The sequence below is a fragment of the Schistocerca piceifrons genome, chromosome 2, assembly GCF_021461385.2.
Source record: "Schistocerca piceifrons isolate TAMUIC-IGC-003096 chromosome 2, iqSchPice1.1, whole genome shotgun sequence".
NCBI classification, from domain to species: Eukaryota; Metazoa; Arthropoda; class Insecta; order Orthoptera; family Acrididae; genus Schistocerca; species Schistocerca piceifrons.
In genome coordinates this window covers 676049591-676070278 of record NC_060139.1, presented here as the reverse complement: position 1 = coordinate 676070278, position 20688 = coordinate 676049591, and the positions used below count along the sequence as shown (strand labels likewise).

Genomic DNA, 20688 nt, shown 5'->3' with positions numbered 1-20688 from the left:
GGGTGGTAGTGGAGCACTGTCTGTCAGAATGTGGAGAGACTAGACGGCCAGCAGACACGGCATCAGGAGGCTGTGGGCAGGGAGATGGGGAATTGAGGGAAAGGACAAGAGTGGGGAAAGATGGGCAGGTGCTGTGGCAGAGGGTGGCACAAAAAGAGGGTGGGAGACAAGAACAGGGAGGAGGTGATAGGACAGGGGGTGGGGACAGTTTGTTAATGTAGGTTGAGGCCAGGGTAATTTCGGGAGCAGAGAATGAGTTTTAAGAATAACTCCTATCTGGGCAGTTCAGAAAAGCTTATGGAAGGGGGGGGGGGGGGGGCTGCAGATGGCTTGAGTAGTGAAGCAGCCATCAAAATCTATCATATTATGTTAATTTGCATGTTGTGCCATAGGGTGGTCTGCTTTGCTATTGGCCACAGTTTGGCAGTGGCCATTCATCCTGGTGGATAGTTGATTGGTAGTCATATCAATACAAAAAGCTGTAAAGCTGTGCAGTGACTGTAGCAGAGCTGGTATATGACATTGCTGCTTTCACATGTAGCCCAGTCTCTGATGGAGTAGGTTAATCATGTGGCAGGACTGGAATAGGAAGTGCTGGGTGGACAGATTGGGCAGGTCTTGCACCTGAGTCTTCCACTGGGATGTGGTCCTTGTGGCAAGGGGTTGGGGTTGGGAGTCACATAGGGATGGACTAGGATGTTGGAGAGGTTTGGTGGGCAGTAGAATACCACTTTAGTAGAAGTGGAAAGGATCTTGGGTAGGATGATAGGTAATCATAGCCCTGGCCCAAAGAATGTGATTCAGTTGTTGCAGTCTGCTGTGGTTTTGGTTGATGAAGGGGGCACTCCTTTGTGGCTGGTTGTTGGGGGTGGTGGGAGGGTAAAGGGCACGGGAGAGCTATTTGCAGACTATATCTGGAGGATTGCGCCTGTCTCAGAAGGTCTTGGTGAGACCCCCAGCATACTGGGTTCAAAATGGTTCAAATGGCTCTGAGCACTATGGGACTTAACTTCTGAGGTCATCAGTCCCTTAGAACTTAGAACTACTTAAACCTAACTAACCTAAGAACATCACACACATCCATGCCCATGGCAGGATCGAACCTGCGACCGTAGCGGTCGCGCGGTTCCAGACTGTAGTGCCTAGAACCGCTCGGCCACCCCGGCCGGCCCAGCATACTGGACATAGGAATTCTTGACACTGGGTGGCCAGACTGAGTGGGAGGAATTTTTTGGCGTGAAAGGAATAACACCTGCCAAAATGCATTGCTTTATCTATCATCATGCCCTAAAATGAGTCATCCTACCCAAGATCCTCCCCACTCCTCCTAAAATGTTCTGTAACCTACCCAACCTCGACAACATTCTAGTCCATCCCTGTGCCACTCCCTATCCCGACCCCTTGCCACTCTGTCCCAACCTCTTGCCACAGTATCATATCCCTATGGAAGAGACAGGTACAAGATTATCCAATCCACCCATCCAATACTTCCTATCCTAGTCCTACCACAATCTTATTGTACCTCGTCAAAGGCTGGGCCACCCGTGAAAGCAGTCGTGTCATATACCAGCTCTGTTGCACTCATTCACAGCTTTCTATATTGATATGACTAACAACCAGCTGACCACCAGGATCAACTGCCAGTGCCAAACTATGCCAGTGCCAAACTATGGTCAAGAGCAGAGTGGACTACTCCGAACATAAAGCTGAACATAACATGATTAATTCCAGTCACTGCTTCACAACCCAGGCCATCTGGATCCTCCCCTCCACCACCAGCTTTTCTGGACTTCACAGATGGTAGTTATTCTTACAAAAGATTGTCCCAGCCTCAACCTGTCTTTAACTACTGTAGCCACACCCATCACCTAATCATTTCTTCCCCATCTCTTTTGTCACCTCCTCCCAATGCACATCTCACGCTCATTGTGGGCTGCTCTCTGCCAACACACCCTCTGGCCTTCTCCCCTTCTCTGCAACTCTCCTTTTCTGTACCCCATTCCCCACCTCCACCTCCCCTCCCTCCCCCACAGCTTCCCAACACCACACCTGACAACTTTGTCTTGCCACCATCTAATCCTTGCACGCACCACCAAGCAATGCTCACTTCTCTTTGTACACCCATACCCTGCTATCTGTCTCCCTTCCACACCTCACTCCAGATTGCTACTTCTGTTGGACACACTCGTATTCTGTCCAGAGATAGCGGTCATGTGTAAGTGATATGTGCTTGCTTGTGTGAATGTGTTTCCTTTCTGAAAAAGCATTTGGCTGAAAGCTTGATGTTTAACCATCTTTTTGTTGGCCAGCAACTCAGCATGTCCTCTTCACAGTGAGTAGTTATCTATGCTTTTCATAAAATTGTTGAAGTTCTGAGCTGGGCTGTCCATCATATTTTGCTTAACAGCTTTTGTGTAACACAGTTTATCAGGTTTGTTAAAGCTGCAAAGCTCTGAACATTCATGACATTTTCAGATTCATTTTGGACTATATGGTTTAGCGAATGTAATTTGTATGAATGAAAGAAATGCTGGAATTGAAGTAATTCAGTTCATTATATGTAACTATTCGTAGTTCATAGTTATACTGTTACCATTAGTCTGTTTGTTTTAGCAAAGTTAACCTTTACTCTGATACGACCAAGGAAATAGATCCTAATATACTATTTTTGGAGGCTTTCACTAGTCATTATTGTGAATTATGGTCAGATTGAATATGTTCATCAGATTGTTTTTGTAAATCTTGTGTCTACCAAATGTATAAAGTTTCCAAATAGAGAGTAGAGGTTATAGGCCCATTTTATGTTGATTGCAGTAGTTTCAATCCTTATAAAAGCACAAGAGAATAGTAAATAATAATAATAACAATAAAATTAAAAAAATTTGAAGCCAGACCTATCACTCCATTTATTTCTTGTAAGCAGAATGTGAGTAACTATAGCTGATTATCTCATTTCCTGAAGTTTTATCTCTGCCTTTTAAGTAGGACCAGATACCCAACTTTTATGTGGTATATTTGTCCCAGTTAAACTGGGTCATTTATCCTATCTTTGTGGGTTTTAATTACAAACTGTTCATACTTCGCATCACAATTCAGAAACTGGCTACATATGAATTACAGTTATTGACTGTGAAGAAAAGGATTTGTATGTTGTAAACTGACATTATAATTTTTTTCGTTCATTATTAATACAGGGTTATTACAAATGATTGAAGCGATTTCACAGCTCTACAATAACTGTATTATTTGAGATATTTTCACAATGCTCTGCACACACATACAAAAACTCAAAAAGTTTTTTTAGGCATTCACAAATGTTTGATATGTGCCCCTTTAGTGATTTGGCAGACATCAAGCCGATAATCAAGTTCCTCCCACACTCGGCGCAGCATGTTCCCCATCAATGAGTTCGAAAGCATCATTGATGCGAGCTCGCAGTTCTGGCACGTTTCTTGGTAGAGGAGGTTTAAACACTGAATCTTTCACATAACCCCACAGAAAGAAATCGCATGGGGTTAAGTCGGGAGAGCGTGGAGGCCATGACATGAATTGCTGATCATGATCTCCACCACGACCAATCCATCGGTTTTCCAATCTCCTGTTTAAGAAATGCCGAACATCATGATGGAAGTGCGGTTGAGCACCATCCTGTTGAAAGATGAAGTCGGCGCTGTCGGTCTCCAGTTGTGGCATGAGCCAATTTTCCAGCATGTCCAGATACACGTGTCCTGTAACATTTTTTTCGCAGAAGAAAAAGGGGCCGTAAACTTTAAACCGTGAGATTGCACAAAACACGTTAACTTTTGGTGAATTGCGAATTTGCTGCACGAATGCGTGAGGATTTTCTACCGCCCAGATTCGCACATTGTGTCTGTTCACTTCACCATTAAGAAAAAATATTGCTTCATCACTGAAAACAAGTTTCGCACTGAACACATCCTCTTCCATGAGCTGTTGCAACCGCGCTGAAAATTCAAAGCGTTTGACTTTGTCATCGGGTGTCAGGGCTTGTAGCAATTGTAAACGGTAAGGCTTCTGCTTTAGCCTTTTCCATAAGATTTTCCAAACCGTCGGCTGTGGTACGTTTAGCTCCCTGCTTGCTTTATTCTTCGACTTCCGCGGGCTACGCGTGAAACTTGCCCGCACGCGTTCAACCGTTTCTTCGCTCACTGCAGGCCGACCCGTTGATTTCCCCTTACAGAGGCATCCAGAAGCTTTAAACTGTGCATACCATCGCCGAATGGAGTTAGCAGTTGGTGGATCTTTGTTGAACTTTGTCCTGAAGTGTCGTTGCACTGTTATGACTGACTGATGTGAGTGCATTTCAAGCACGACATACGCTTTCTCGGCTCCTGTCGTCATTTTGTCTCACTGCGCTCTCGAGCGCTCTGGCGGCAGGAACCTGAAGTGCGGCTTCAGCCGAACAAAACTTTATGAGTTTTTCTACGTATCTGTAGTGTGTCGTGACCATATGTCAATGAATGGAGCTACAGTGAATGTATGAAATCGCTTCAATCATTTGTAATAGCCCTGTAGTTCTTCGTAGTTGTTCCCGGTGCACCATTTGCACAGTTTAGTGGTCACACTTAAGACTGCTCTTTGCTGGAAGCTTCATGTGCATGACTTGAAGCTAAACAAAGTAAGTCAGTCTGTGAGGCAGTACTGAGCATATTTCCATGGAACTGCAGGTACATTGCACTGCTCTCAAATGTAGAAAGAACTCGTTATGGAATTCGCCCCAAAACATGCTTGTTGAGGTTCTCCTTTTTTTTTGTATAACAGTCACAATGAAGTCATAGAAAGCTGGAGAAACAGTAATAATAAGACTCAATAGTCCTTATCAGTTGCTCCCAAATTGCTTTTGTTCCTGGCATCTTTAATGTATAAGAATTTTTCCTTGGCTTCCTAAGGCAAAAATTTGTCTGTCTAATGCAGTTGGAATGGACAGTTGATGCAGCTTAGTTTCAAAATATAACAACAAATGAAACATATATTTCAGCTTCAGAAACAATTTATTGAACATTTATCATTAGTATTATTGATTGGTTGGATGAGCTGCTTATTCACTACACAACTTCTAAAAACTGTGAATCAAACTAGGAACAGTGACCCTCACTGTCTGTTCCATTTTCATTTTTATACGATAGTTACTTTTTTATTTCAGCAATCCCTGTATGTTTTTCACAAATAGGATGTTGCAGATGGAATTAATGTTCGTTGAGTAGTGGATATTGGTCTTTTATGGATATCCATAACTCATGAAGTTTTACCCTGTGTAATTTGTCTTGCATGTACTGTCACAGGAATAAAGTTGTCTTCTTTAAAAAGTAATTTAAAAAATCAGATGGAGCTTTGGCTCTAAATGGTTCTCAAATACACACACATTTGTTGATGTAATCGTTAGCTGTTTTTCCATCATTATAATTTCTTCCTGATAGCTAAAATTATCCCAGTTGATTTTTTAACTTCTAAAAGATAGCACATAAGTACAACCAAAAAAATCAGTTTCCACAAACTGTCTCCTTCAAGAAGAGTGTACTTTTCCCCCTTATTGAAATGTGTGTATAAATACATTGCTACAAATGCTACCATGAGAAACAGTAGTACAAAACAGTCATCTGTCCGACTCTCAGATCCTCGCATAATTTTCTTTGAAATACCATTCTTTCATTGGCTGACTATTTGTGTTGTTTCCTACACTCATGACCCAAAACATTACAACCACCAGCTTAATAATGTGTACTTTTGGAATGGAATACATCATCAATTTCATGTGGCATATATTCAGCTAGTCCTTGGTATGTTTCCAGAGGCATGTGGCACCAGATGTCTACGCACAGATCATCCGATTCCCCTAAATTATGGACCAATGGTTTGTGGGCGCAGTGCTAGTGCTAGATAGCAACCAAATATATTCCATAGGGTTCAGTTTAGACACAGTTTGTGGCCACATGAGTCCACTCTCATACTCCTCAAACCACTGTATCATGAATATGGCCTTGTGACACAGACAATTGTCCTGCTAGAAGATGCCATCATTGTCGCAGAAAATATAAAGTATGAATGAAGGCAAGTCATCTGCAATAATTTTCACTTAGTCCACAGCCGTCATGTTGCCTCATAGTTAATACTGCTCCCACTGTCCTGCCTCCATTATGCTCAATGATGGCATATCCGATGTTGACCATTTATCTGGTGTACCAAGAAACATCATTCATCCAACCAGGTCCAGTTTTGATATCTTGTGCCTGGTGTAGTTGTAATTGGTGAAGTCATTGGATCAACACGGGAACATGAAAGGGTCCTTTGCTGTGGAGCCCTGTACTCGACAATGTGTGCTTAATGTTGTGATCCAAAACACTTGTGCCCGACCCATCACTCTGTCGTCGGACCACTCGCTATCCTGCTTTACTGTGTGGGAAAGCCTCACACATCCAGATTCTCTGATAAGGCAAGCATGTCAAACATTATCACCTACTTCCAGTTCCACTGTCCTTCAGTCGTTTTCCTTTGATAAGGCATGCATGTCAAACATTATTGCTTACTTGTGGTTTCACCATCCTTCAGCATTTTCCATAGATGCTCACAACAGCAGCATGTGAACAGCAGCAAGCCCACAACAGCGTACCCTTTGTTAAAGTCACATATGTCAGTGGATTTCTCTATTCGTATCCATGTTGTCACTAGAATGATTACACATTCGAGACAAATGATATACTTAGTGATATACTCCCACTACTGAGTCACATATCCACAAGGCCATCAGGCTGATATTCAGTTTTGCAGTGGGCAGTGGTCATAATGTTTTGGCTCATCATTGTCTGCAGGGGACTTGCATGATGCAAATGCTATCATTGAATGCTTCATTGTGTCTCTGCTGAATCCATAGCTTTATTTTGATCATCACCCATTAGTATTCTCCCAGCTTCCACATTCTGAGAAAAATGTGAACCCAGGAAGTACTCATATACACCACCTGAGCACTGTAAGCATGCCATAGTCCACCCAAGCAGCACTGCATGTACTGATCACATCTGTTCTTGATGGGCTTCTTGTTTAAATATTTCATCCTTCCAAGATGTTCAGTTACATTGTGTAGAGTGTTATTTAAGACATTTTTGCAGATTATCTGGCTTAATTTCTCGGCATGATCTGAAGTTTCACTGAGTTGCACTGTAAAATCTTTGAAGTGCTAAAAACATTGGGAAGTGACGAACTGCTATAGTGAAAATTGTACAAGCGTGAGAAATGACAATTTTGGCAGTCTCAGGCCTGAAATCATATATAATTATTCTGAAGGATAGAAGGAAACATTACAGTTAATACTGTTTAAAGATAATGTACATTAATGGAGAACTACATTTTTCTTGTTGAATTAGGCTATGTCAAGATTCACAAGTAACTCCTTTTCTAATTGTCTTAACAGTGAAACCACAGAGAAAAGTGAGCCAGCTCTGTAACAGAATAAATACATTAGATATACTTTATAATGCCAGTATCATTACTGTTTGTAATACTATCATGAAACAACTATCAATAAAGAATTTTTTTGAAGAGGCTATACGTTTCTTGGGGCCCATTAACCCTCATACACGTCATACTACACCATTCCCCCCAAGTGCTGTGGGTGTATATGAACGTGCCACTTGAGTTTTCCTACAGTGCTGTGGACGTCCATATGCATCCTGAGTGCCAGCATCTCACAATTGCAGATGAGTTACTACCATATTTCAGTGAATAAAAAAAGTTGTCATACAACACCTCATTGCATGTGAACATTTGCAAAAAACCAAGGACATGAATGGGTACATTACACTTAATAGTCTGTTGTCTATAAAACCCAATAACTGAAGAACCAAATGAGATGTCAATCTGCTCTCAGTTTTAAATAAAATTTTGATATCCTCTGTACATTTCATTCACTGCAAAGTGTTTTTTACCTAGGCAAACTCTTTAAAATTAAATGCAATGTTTTACCTAATTTGATGTAGCACATGAAGTATGACGGATAATGAAAAGACATTCAGTTCTTTATCGAGTGAAGATATCAGACTGTGAGATGTGCAAAAGACGAATTTTTTCACTTCCTGGTTTTCAAAAAAATCAGTTAAGTTTTTTTGTGTTGGCCAGAATACTGTCTCTCAGCAAAGGCACCTGCTTTTGGCAAGCAGTAAGCAGTACCCCCATAACAAAAGCCATCCTCAGCAGGGAATGCAGAGAGCAAATCTGTCGCAGTGAAGGGGTTAAGTTTCTGCAGGATTTTCGTAACTGTTTCTGAGATTTTAAGTATCACTTGCAATGAAACTAGCTCAGATGACATGTCGCGGCTAGCATCATTCATCTCCCAAGCATGCTGATTTAATGTTTGCAAAGGAATTCCTATCTTCAAGATCCTGTGAAAGCACGTAATACAGCTCTTGGATCCAGCATGGCATTGTTGCTGGAGGTTCTCCTCAAAGTGCTGCAAAACATTTGAAGAATTAAACGAAATGAAAGCCCGACTACAATAAGTACGGAACGCACAGTACTACAGAACACATAATCAATTGAACTGCTTTGTAAGTCTTCACAAAGCATGTCATGTTTCTGTAACACCTTGCAGCGGACACTTCCAACATTGCTCCGCATTACATAATAACAGCCTTTGTGAAGTGGCTTGTGTTTGCATCTGTTTAAATTTGGCATGTCTGCAACAGCGTTTTGACCCGTTTTGTGTACTGTGGGGGATCAGCTCCATTGTTTATTAATTTATTTGGTATAAATCTCTCAGTTGCTGCCGATGCTGAAGTGGCTTGTGTTTGCATCTGTTTAAATTTGGCATGTCTGCAACAGCGTTTTGACCCGTTTTGTGTACTGTGGGGGATCAGCTCCATTGTTTGTTAATTTATTTGGTATAAATCTCTCAGTTGCTGCCGATGCTATTTCTTTGAATTCAAGTCACATCTGGTCTGTACTTACATTGTTAATTTGGAAGGAGAGGAGATTGTCTCTCAGGAAGGCATCAAGTGATTTTTATCTGCTTTTTTGGAGGATGTGGGGGTTGCAACATTGAATCCCACTATGACAAACCTGTGTTCGATAATCCCTGTATCCATTTTGATGCTTGTTATTAACTCAGGATTATTTGTTGCTAAGAGGTCAAGTGTGTTTTCACAACTGTTTACTATGTGCGTGGGTTCATGAACTAACTGCTCAAAATAATTTTCAGAGAATGTGTTTAGCACAATTTCAGATGATGTTTTATATGTACATCCAGAATTAAATGTGTATTTTTGCCAACATATCGAAGGTAAATTAGAAACAACCACCACCTATAATTGTGTAAGTCGGGTACGTGTTTGAAATCAAACTCGGGTTTTAGTAGAACCTTTCAGTAATTGTATCATCTGAATTGGGAGGTCGGTAAAAGGATCCAGTTATTGTTTTATTCTGGTTGCCAAGCATGACCTCTGCCCATACTAACTCACAGGAACTATCTACTTCGCTAACTCACAGGAACTATCTACTTAGCTAACTCGCGGGAACTATCTACGTCACTAACTCGCAGGGACTATCTACGTCACTAACTCGCAGGGACTATCTACGTCACTAACTCGCAGGGACTATCTACGTCACTAACTCGCAGGGACTATCTACGTCACTAACTCGCAGGGACTATCTACGTCACTAACTCGCAGGGACTATCTACGTCACTAACTCGCAGGGACTATCTACGTCACTAACTCGCAGGGACTATCTACGTCACTAACTCGCAGGGGCTATCTACGTCACTAACTCGCAGGGGCTATCTACGTCACTAACTCGCAGGGACTATCTACGTCACTAACTCGCAGGGACTATCTACGTCACTAACTCGCAGGGACTATCTACGTCAATTTTGCAACAAGATAAACTATTCTAACAGTAACAAACATGCCAATGCCAACTGTGTTTAGTCTATCCTTTCGGAACACCGTTACCCCAAGCTGAACTCTGAGACTGATAGTATTGGTAGGTAAAGGCACTCTCAAAAACTCCCCCCTCCCCAACCCCCACCCAACCACCCGAAATATGAAACATCTGTATATCTATACTGCTATATAGACAAGTCGTTGTTTACCTTTGTTACCAAAAGTCTCGAAAAGATCTTTACTCATTTACATTGTATTTTTACATGATACTATGATAAACATTTGGATGGACATAGGTTACATATTTTTTGAATAATTATTGGTATATAAATACATACATACATTCTACGTAAAGGGGAAATGTTGGTAACAAAAATCTGAGAAATTTGTTGATCAGTCTGCTTCACATGTTTGCATGATACTCTCATAAATGTTTGGGCGGACATAGTTGTATATCGTAAATGTTGTTACCAAAAATCTCAAAGTTCTTGATTGATTTACTTCAAATTTTTACACAATATTCCACAAATTTTTGCATGTTACTGTAATAAACATTCGGACGAATGCAGACTATACATTTTTTTAAACGACAATTTTCAGGTTTTCTGTTGAATCGAACTGCAAAAATGAAAATGCATTGTCATGAAAATGTGCAGTTTCATTTTCTGTGTCACAGTTACTTTTAAGTGTGATGGCAGAGTATTTAAACCATTAGACAATTTGTTCTCCCATATAAATTTTTTCTACAAAAATTGTATACACAACAGTGAACAGAAAATGGGATAGTTGTATTTGTGGCTTATCGGCTTATGATTAGAATAGTACTATGAAATCTGAATCGTCTGAAACTTCATCATCCTATCTGTTAACAGACTAAAATTGTGTGAAATAGGTCTTTGAAGCTGCTGTCCTTAAGAACAAGAAACAGGAGAGGTCTCTCATATTCATTATACCAATGATCCCAACAGATTTACCTGTTTATTTTAAGTGACCTTAATTCTCAGTCAAGGTTTCATTGGCAGTTACAATAAACAAGGCTCTAGGTCAGCGAGAGGGGGAATGAGAAGTGGAGGGTGATGGACAAAGAGAGGAATAGGAGGAGGAGATGGACATAGAGGGCGAAGGAGGAGATCGGGACCTATATCCAATTCCCATACATGTTTATCAATTATGAAGCATTGCTGGGTTCGCTAGTGGATAATATTTATGAAATCTACAGTGAATCATTTTTCTGCTGTGCGTTGTGGCTTCTTACACTTTTCAAGTCTACTTGCAACCTTCTATAATGTTAACAAAGTATTATTTGTTATTCACAAGTACCTTTTTGTTCTTTTGATTCATCTAAGTTCCTGGTAGTGCAGTTGCAAAATTTACTGACAAAGCCTGAAAGGCTGGCTTCTAAGTGGTATTTTTACTTATTGGAAGAATGCGCTATGCTGCCAAAACTGTAATTTCACTTCACATTTGTTGATTTAAAGCCAAGATCCAAATAACTATTATCATAATTACTATAATATTTTTTGCTTTCTGAAAAGTGATGTGTCCTCCTTATTTTCAGTTCTGTGTTTGTTATTCAACTTCGGTAAAAAAATTGTCCATTTTTAGAGGAATCGGAACAACAATTTATTACATTAATTACCATGATTACCTAGCGAGCCATGAATGTGGTGATGAGAAGTGAATGTTAGCTCTACCCTTGGCTCAAGACAGTAAAACTGTAATCATAGTGACATTTCCACAATGCCTACCATATGAACATCTTCATAGCAAAATAACGAATATCAAACCAGTGTCCTTCCCTGACACGGTTTATGTGGCAGCACTGCACTTTATTTACACACCTGTCAGCACACTCCTTCACATTAATCAATGAACATGTGGCTCCATATTCACTACAATAATTGTTGGACCTCAAAGGGTGGCATGCCAAAGACATACCCAGTGCATTATTGGCAGAGAATAGTGTTCGCTTAGCACTCGACATAATGTCTACAATTCGCACGTTACATGGTTCAGGTAGTAAGCCACTTCATAGCTGAAGCTAGACAAAGGATTGCAGCCAGTGTTCCCTTTGCACAAGTATTCATTATCACACTGTTCAGAATTGCGTGGGATATACTTTACAATGGATCGTGGACACAAGTCAGTCGATTTCTGTTTGTTCTCTCTATATCAATTACAGATGCAGAAAGTGTCTGATTTTGAATTATTTTTTTGGTATTTCTGTAGCACAGCTGCAGCACTGTGCCACATAGATTGGGAACCACTTCGCTACATTAAACATGTATATTTTTGTGGTCTAAGTCAATTGTAAGGAGGTAGACCTTGGAATTGGACATTCATAAATTAAATAAAGAAAAATAAGCAAAGAAAAAAACATATATTTAATTTGTGTGGGAGAACACTGGCTAATTAGAAATGAAATTTTCTGAGATGCTTTACCATTAATCTATATTTTTCATTAATTGTGCAGAATTACATGAAATTTCAAATTAATGATATTCTTGTAATGACAGTATTCTGAAAAGGATAGATTCCTCCCATCACATAGATAGACGTTGAGTTGCAGACAGACACGAAAAGATTGTTACACACTGAGCTTTTGGCCAAATTCTTTTTCAGAAAGGAAACACACACACACACACACACACACACACACACACACACACACACACACACACTGTCAGTGGTCACTCCAACCAGTATGCAGCTGCATCACACAGAAGCAACAATCCAGAGTGGGTGGGGGAAGGGGGAGAGATAACAGGGTACAGGTGGAGGAAGAGAAGAAAGCACTACTAGGCGGTGCGTGCAGGTACTAGATGGTGGCATAACGAAGCTGTCGGGTGCAGTGTCGGGAGGCTAAGGGGGAAGGAGGGAGGGGAGGGGCAGACTGAAGTAGGTGGTCATGGGAGAATGTGTGGGACAAGTTTTGCATCTAGTCAGAGATGTGAGCCATGAGACAAAGGATTGGGAGTAGATTTGGAGTATTGATGAACAAGGACAAGCGTAAGTTCATTGTGTGATAGAATACCACTATGGGAGGGGTAATACACCTTGTTTCAGGGTATGACGAGTTGTAGTCAAAATCCTGGAGGAGAATGTGATACAGTTGCTCCAGTCGTGGGTGGTTCCGAGTTATGAGGGGAGTGCTCTTTTGTACCGTGGCATTGGAAATGTGGGAAGTGATTGGTGACTAGAAACAAGGCGTGTGTACAAGGTTGGGAGGGTAATTTTGCTCTGTGAAGGCCTCAGTGAGACCCATGGTATATGTGGAGAGGGACTGCTCATCACTGCAGACGTGACTGCCACAGGTGGCCATGCTGTGTGGAAGGGCATTCTTGCTTCTTGGTGCGGAATGAGAGGAGCTGTCAAAGTGGAAGTGTTGCTAGTGGTTTGTGGGTTTGATATGGTCAGAGATACTGATGTAGTCATCGTTGAGGTGAAGACCGACATGAAGGAAGGTGGCTCGTTGGGTTGAGGAGAACCAAGTGGAACGAATAGGGGATAAGTTGCCAAGGTTCTGGAAGAATGTGGATACAGTATCCTCACCCTCAGTCCAGGTCACAGTGAATTTGAACTAGGTGAAGTGTTTGCTGCTCTGTGTGGTTAGGAAGAATTCCTGTTGATGGCCCATGAATAGGTTGGCAAAGGATGGTGCCCTGCTCCCACCCCAGCACTACCCAGCCTTCTATTTGACCAATGCACCCAGTAGTCTTCCCCCCACCCCCACCCCCTCCTCTACTTACCTCGTACTACCCCACCCCTTTCACACTCCAGTCTCCTCCTTACCCCCACCGTCTACAGATTGTTTCTCCCATCAGGCATAGTTGCAGTACGCAGTCCAGCCTCAGCGATCTTAGACAGTGGTCGTGTGCATGCATGCATGTTGTGGATTTTCATTTACTTTTTATGATAATCTTCGCTGTTCTTATGGGTTATTATAGAAGTATGTAGTATTAATTATGACGAGTTTACCATCAGAATATTAATAAAAAATGAACTCAAATTAAATTTTGCTCAAGGATTGCTGATCAAACATTGATTTTGCACAGTATATTTGTGTGAATATTTTGGCCTGCTGCTATAACAATCCAAGACTATCACATCTTTTAGATAACAAAAAACTGTATATTGTATCATACTAAAAAATTAAGGAAAGGTAACACACCACACTACACCACATCTGATCACACATTAAATAATAGACTAGCTTTTGCATTGTTGGGAATATAAAATAACTTTTGTAATGTAAAGTTTAACTCTGTCTTTTTTGTAGATTGCTGAGGCGGTTGGAATCGTGGCTGGACATCTCAGAGCGATACAATTCATCACATCCCCTGTCACCTACAACACCAACTACGTTCCGTCAGCTGCATGAGACAGGTTAGTTCATCATGATTTTTGAGATTACTGTACTTCAGCATGAATATTTATATTGGTTTCATTCATAAGACCTTCCTTACCTCACTCTCTTCTCTTATATTTATGTCAGAACTAGTTAATTCTTCTTGTTTTCAAATCCATTTTATAGTTTTTTAATCGGTGTTCCGTGTTTTTGAGTTGCAGTAGATCAATCCAGTTATTTTTCTGTCTGTAGTATCATATAAAAGCTCTAAGTGTGTGTGTGTGTGTGTGTGTGTGTGTGTGTGTGTGTGTGTGTGTGTGTGTGTCCTTATAGCACTAAAAAAGTGTGGTCACCCAGTAGCTTGTAACATCTCTCTTCTTTTACATATTTCTGTGTGCCACACATCAATATGCTGCAGATGAGTGGCTACTGTTCCTAATTGTGTTTACAATTTATTCGTGCATTTCTGAAGCTTTTTCTAGACACTTCTATGCCAAGAGTTCATAGTGATACAACTGGTTTCATATATTGTTCACTGATTGTGCCACCTTTTCCTGTCAGGTTACCAAAAAACAAGTAGTTCATTTGCTTTTCATATCTTGTAAATAGGGCACAAACATGCTTCTTTGTACCACTCTTGTCAAAAATAGGATTAGTTTCACTTTCATAACGAAATTCATTTGTAAATCAGCAAGATTGTAAAGTATACTACAGCAACATTTTCAGACAAAATTTGTTTCACACAGTTCCCCATGCCTCTGTAGGTACTGATAAAGTATTTGACAATCAAAGACCTAACATTTCATCTCATTCCTTTATTTTTGCATATGTGTTGTTAGTGAATAGAGTCAGCTATAATTTGATGGTACACTCTTTAAGTGTTACTTTTCATTAAAGAGGCTTTATTGGAACTCTGCCCTGTTATTTGTCTTGGTTATGCAGGGAGACCATTTGACAAAATATGATGCGAAATGCTAGGCTGAAACCAGGTGGCTTCGTGCATTTCAGCTATGCTTCTTGTAAACATAATCAGGCAGCATTGAAACTGCATGTTGATGACTAAACCTTGCTTTTTATTTTCCAGCATTTTTTGCAGCAAGATTCAGCTGCCATTCTTTTATACTTCGTATGCACTACTCCTTAATAAAGTTCCTGTAAAATTTACTGAAAGTTTTTTTGTTCTTTTCAACAAATTGATACTTTTACTCCAGGTTAGCTCCTGTCATTGTACACATACTTTCTGCATATATTTGACTGCCATTAAAACTGTGTTTGGTTGTTGTTACTTGGTGTCCATAAGTGTTACCTTGTTTACAACTGGATATCCTCTTGTATAGGATTTGTATTAGCGATTACTCATTTGCAAACCTTATTCCTATTTTATCCAGTTCCACTCTCATTCCATCTAGTTTTTATTGTAGTTCTTTCCAGCAAGAGAAGGTTATACGCAGTTTAAAAATAAAATGTATTTTCCCTTCTTTGGAAAGATTGTGTATGACAGGGAAGCGTGACAAATCTTGACTTTTTGTGAGGGAGGGGGAAAGTATGGGGGAGAGGGATGCAGTTAAAGAACTATGGTTTTAGCAGGTTCATTAAAGAGCTGTCAACTTAAAGATAGAGAGACTTTTTAACTGCAGATTAAATACACTCGTGGATCTGTAATGTTTCATTTTTCTATACATGTGTTAGAATAGAGCTTGCTGTATGGATACACAGTGAGAAACAGGAACTGCTCTGAACCACTATTATTATTAAATATGTGTACTCTGTCTCAGCTGAAATCATTTTCATTTCAAAGATGTTACATACGAGTGGACCATAACATCTGTGTTGTCATTTTCTTAAAGGTTTTCGTATATTCTGTTCATCTTTCCTACATTTACACTGGTTAGCAAAAGCTTAACAACCACATGCTTCCTAGTATGTTGGTCCACATTTGAAATGCAATGCAGCAGGGATAACGCAAGACATGGGTCCACGGGACTTAACCGCACAATAACCCTGAAAGAGTTGTTCGGTGTCAGGCGGCAGAGGGGTGAAGTGGACTGTGGTAGTCGTCGTGGGGTTGTGGACCACTGCGGCTGCGGTGGGGACTGAGCCTCTCCTTCATTTCTAGGCCCCCGGTTAACATAAAATACAATGCTATACAATACAAATCCTAGCAAGAAATAAAATATTGTAAATAAAGAGCTTCAGCCCATATTTGATTGTCACATGTGGTTAGATGTTATAACTATATGTAATGTGAATTATTCATTATTGTAACGTAAATTATTTATGTAAGTTGTAAGTGTAAATAATTGTCTAATGCTCTCTCTTTCTTCTTTACAGAAGTGTAAATAATTGTCTAATGCTCTCTCTTTCTTCTTTACAGAATTAACAAATGACTTGAAAGTCCCGCTACCTGATTTTCCTCTGATTCCTGCCTCGAAAGGATTCTGTCTCACACTACGCAAAACTTTGGTCACATTCCGTGAGGTTCTTGCATCGGTGGGTGTCCTGACACCCGCCAGTTAGTACATGCTTCATCCACATTGCCTACATTTAGCAACAAGTTGCCTCAGCGCTCACTATAGGCACTCTGCGGTAGGCCATGCTGCCATCCCTCCCAAATATTTATTTATTCTTTCTGCCCAGTCACTGGCACTACCGTATAATGAAGAATGGACACGGACTTAACTGTTGTTTTGTTGGTGATTATAGTATTGGTGACGTATTGAAACAATCTTTTACCTTCATCTTTATTTAAGAGTAACTCCAGTGTCAAAAAACTTAACTGCAGCATAGGAATTTCCTTAAAAGCAAACTACACCTCTTCTACATCGTATGTTTGGAGAAAAGACTATAAACATGTAGAATTTGCTAGTATTTTTTGTTCATACTTTAATTGTAAAATTTAGATCGGTCATAATAAATAAAAATCAGTAAAGAGAATATTGTACAGTACATCCACTCCTTAGGTATGAGCAGTCACTTTTCCACACAACTGTGATGCAACGAAATGCTGTGCTGCTACTGTTGCTGCTCTTTGTAAGTTTTGACATAATGTCAGTATGAGTATAGGCATTGCTCCTGACCTTCGTTTCTTCTGTTAATAAATTTTCTGTTAACTCAGGGAGTTCTGATAATTTTGTCTGGCTCTTGTGATCGTGTGTAATGTAAGGACATTGAAAAGTGGTGCTGAAAAATATATCATCATGTAGATAAATATTTAAAAATGAACTGTTGTATATTTAATGTATGTATATCTGCTGTGTAATTGTCAATATGTGAAGTACCACAGTGAAGGGAATTCCTATCCCAAGACAGTCAAGATTATCAGTTAACTGTGTTTGATTGTTTTTACTCTGATTTTGTGTAACAAAACACAGCATTTTTCAGTGTGTAATGTGAAGAAACTGTTATTTATAAGACTCTTTGAAAAGGCATTTTTATGGAACAGAACTGGTTCTTGCTCTGCATGCAATTGCTCCGTTGTAAATTACATACACATATATATTTTTTCCTGATACTATAATAAGAAATATCTGGTATATTGTTGAAGTGTAAAATGCAAGCACAAAAATAAAATTAAGTTTGGTTCGTTGATTTGGTGCATTGTTTATATCAGTGTTCTGTCAATCACTCCTTGCAAGGTTGTGTTTAAATTGAATAACTGGCCCATTTAAAAGTCCCAATAACAATTTCATAACTAGTAGAACATTTTTTTGTGTAAGTTCCAATTTTTTTTGTGCATTTTTGCATGCAGAGACTAGTTTCAAGATTTCAATTTTTTGTAATTGTCCCACTTATTGTACATTAACATAAAGCAAGGATCATTTGGCATATACAGAACACATTAGTCCTACTGGCAGTCTCGGGTAAAGCGCAACCTTACACACACTGCCACGCCAATGCAAGGGTTGGATAAACAGTAATAAAAACTATTATTTTTCTTGGGAATAACTGCATTGACTGAGGTACTTCCACTGCACCTTCAATATAATTGTCCCCATAATTTATGACCTTTTAGCAAATGTCCAGAAGGCGTTGTCTACCATCTGGATGTCAGTGTCTGTTGATGTCTTGCATCGACCACCCTATGGCATGGATAATGTCATCTGTGGTGTTACCGGATCCCTCGCTGTTGTTCTTTCACTTTGGAGATCGTAATCACAGTGAATCATGTAGGGTGAGTATGGTGGATGTTCCGGACTCTCCCATTGCCAGCGGCACAAAATGTCCTGGACAGCAGCAGCTGTGTGGCATCATGCATTGTCATGCAGAATGATGGGGTGCTGTTCCATGAAATATCATTGTTTTCGCCTGAGTGCTGGACAGAGGTGGTGTTGCAGGAACATGCAGTAGTAGGCAGCATCTACCATCACACTTGGTGGTATTGCATGATGCAACATTACCACATCATTGTCACACACCACAGTGAACATCACCTTCACAGCACTTGGTGTACTGCGCACTTTCTGTGGGCAAGGAGAACTGGGTGCCTCCATTCATTGTATTGGCATTTCAAGTTTGGTTCATACGAGCACACACAGTGATGGTAATAGTGATGATGCATCAAAGAAAGCTGTTACCTTCCATTGGGTACCAGCCCAACAACTCCTGTGTAATAACAAAGCAGTCCCCATTGTTGTACCTCAGATATTGCGTGGATTTATCCAATGTGCTGCAATTTTTCATTATCCCAGAATGTGGAGCACAGTTTTGTGACATACTCTGACTTCTGCTGCTAACTTGTGCAGAGTCCAGTGTCGATCAACGTCCTACTAGGAAGCTAGGCATTAAACTTTATTGCCCCCTGTGAGGGTGATCCTTCACAGCATCTCTCCTAATCTGAATGCTTTTAACACATCGTGCGCCTACGCTGTATGGCAATGCTGCACCACCACATGCTTCACAGAGTCCCTGAAAACATTCTTGCACACTCCAGCCTCATGTCGCATCAGTCTTGAGGCAACAACTTTGCTCTAGCTTTGCAAATATGATGTTAGGGCGGTTGCACTGTTGCTAAGATGTTCAGTGGTCTACCCACTGCAGTACATCGGGAAATACTGTCCCTACTCACTGTAAAAACTCATCTCAGAGGCCTTTGTTGTACCAACACAGGTGGCAGCTCACTAACTCACCACTTTGATGTTAAAGCAGTTTTACCACTACTTTGTATCCAGCTCTTGTATAAAATCTGCATTTCTGCCGGTTGATTTCCCTCATTCCCAGTGAGCAGACCAATGTCTATGAAGAAGCCATATTGGAGAACTGCAAATTATAAAATTTGCCTTTTGCCCAACCACTAAGGAATTCTAAGATTTTCTCAAAAATGGATGAATATGTCCTACAAACTCTGCCTTTTGAATTGCCACTCTAATGCAAAACAAGATGCTGAATCTAAGACTTTCAAAAATATCAGCCCAATCCCTTCTCCTCTCTTCTGCTGGGAGGATAGTTTATTTTTCTTGCTGTAGTTAGTCCAGTTTCAGTTGTGCATAAGAAGCTGCATTTATTCTCTCTTGTATAGGAGTGTTTTTAATTTTTGGCTTCTGTATTTGAAGCAGTATGTAAATTTTGTGGCAGGTTAAAACGACAGAAATACTATATGGTGTTTAATAAATAACAAATGGATTTAAGAAACAAGTAAATGTCCATCTCTCTCTCTAATATATATATAACTGTGGAAGATAGAGCTCAAGTTTTAAGTGCTACAATTTAATTAATACTGAAGATTTAGAAAGTCCTGTAAACTGGAGATTTCAAACTCTGTGCTAGATTAAAACTTTGAGCCAGACCAGGACGTTACCCAGGACCATTGCCTTTTGTGGGCAAGCGCTTTACTGACTGAGCTACCCAAGCATGACTCATGACCCTCCCTCGTAGCTTTATTTCCACCATTATCTAATCTCCTACATTTGGGATGGGGCATGAGTCATGCTTGGTTAGCTCGGTCAGTAGAGCACTTGCCCACTAAAGGCAAAGTTTCTAGGTTAATATCCCAGTCCAGTTTCAGTCTATCAGGAAGTTTCAAATAATCGCCCACACTTATACACACTACAGAATTAGTTCTGAATACCTGAGACACCAGAGCATTGTAAACAAAAAGCTGAGAAGAGCTCCTACTCCATTAGGCCACCTATCACTTATTAGTGCAGGAACTAAGCTTTAAAACGTAGTAATCAGTGCATCTATAACGTGAGCATTACACACAAGAATCATTAAATGCACAAGCACATAGAACAATCTTGACAAGAACATCTTTCAGTAATCCTCTGGGCCTGCTGCATAATAAATGATTTTTAAGGACATAATATATTTGTATAACCTGACTGTGTGACAGTGGCTGTATATCTGAAATAGGCGTATAGTTTAATAAAAATAATATTGATAGCAGTGCAACTGGTTGTATAAATATATTATGTTCTTAAACAACATTGTTGTTAAGTAGTTCCAATTCCATGC

General features: G+C 40.1%; 1 protein-coding gene across 5 annotated transcripts in view; it reads left to right on the top strand.

Annotated features, from left to right (window-relative positions):
• LOC124774945 ((E3-independent) E2 ubiquitin-conjugating enzyme UBE2O) overlaps positions 1 to 17826 on the top strand; it is a 230923-nt gene extending 213097 nt beyond the window's left edge. For all 5 annotated transcript variants that reach the window (XM_047249649.1, XM_047249654.1, XM_047249652.1 and 2 more), the window contains 2 exons: positions 14170 to 14276; positions 16613 to 17826. In XM_047249649.1, the coding sequence (XP_047105605.1) occupies positions 14170 to 14276; positions 16613 to 16755 (250 nt within the window). In that variant the 3' untranslated portion in view covers positions 16756 to 17826. The remainder of the gene's footprint in view (positions 1 to 14169; positions 14277 to 16612) is intronic.
• The last annotated feature ends 2862 nt before the right edge of the window (positions 17827 to 20688 follow it).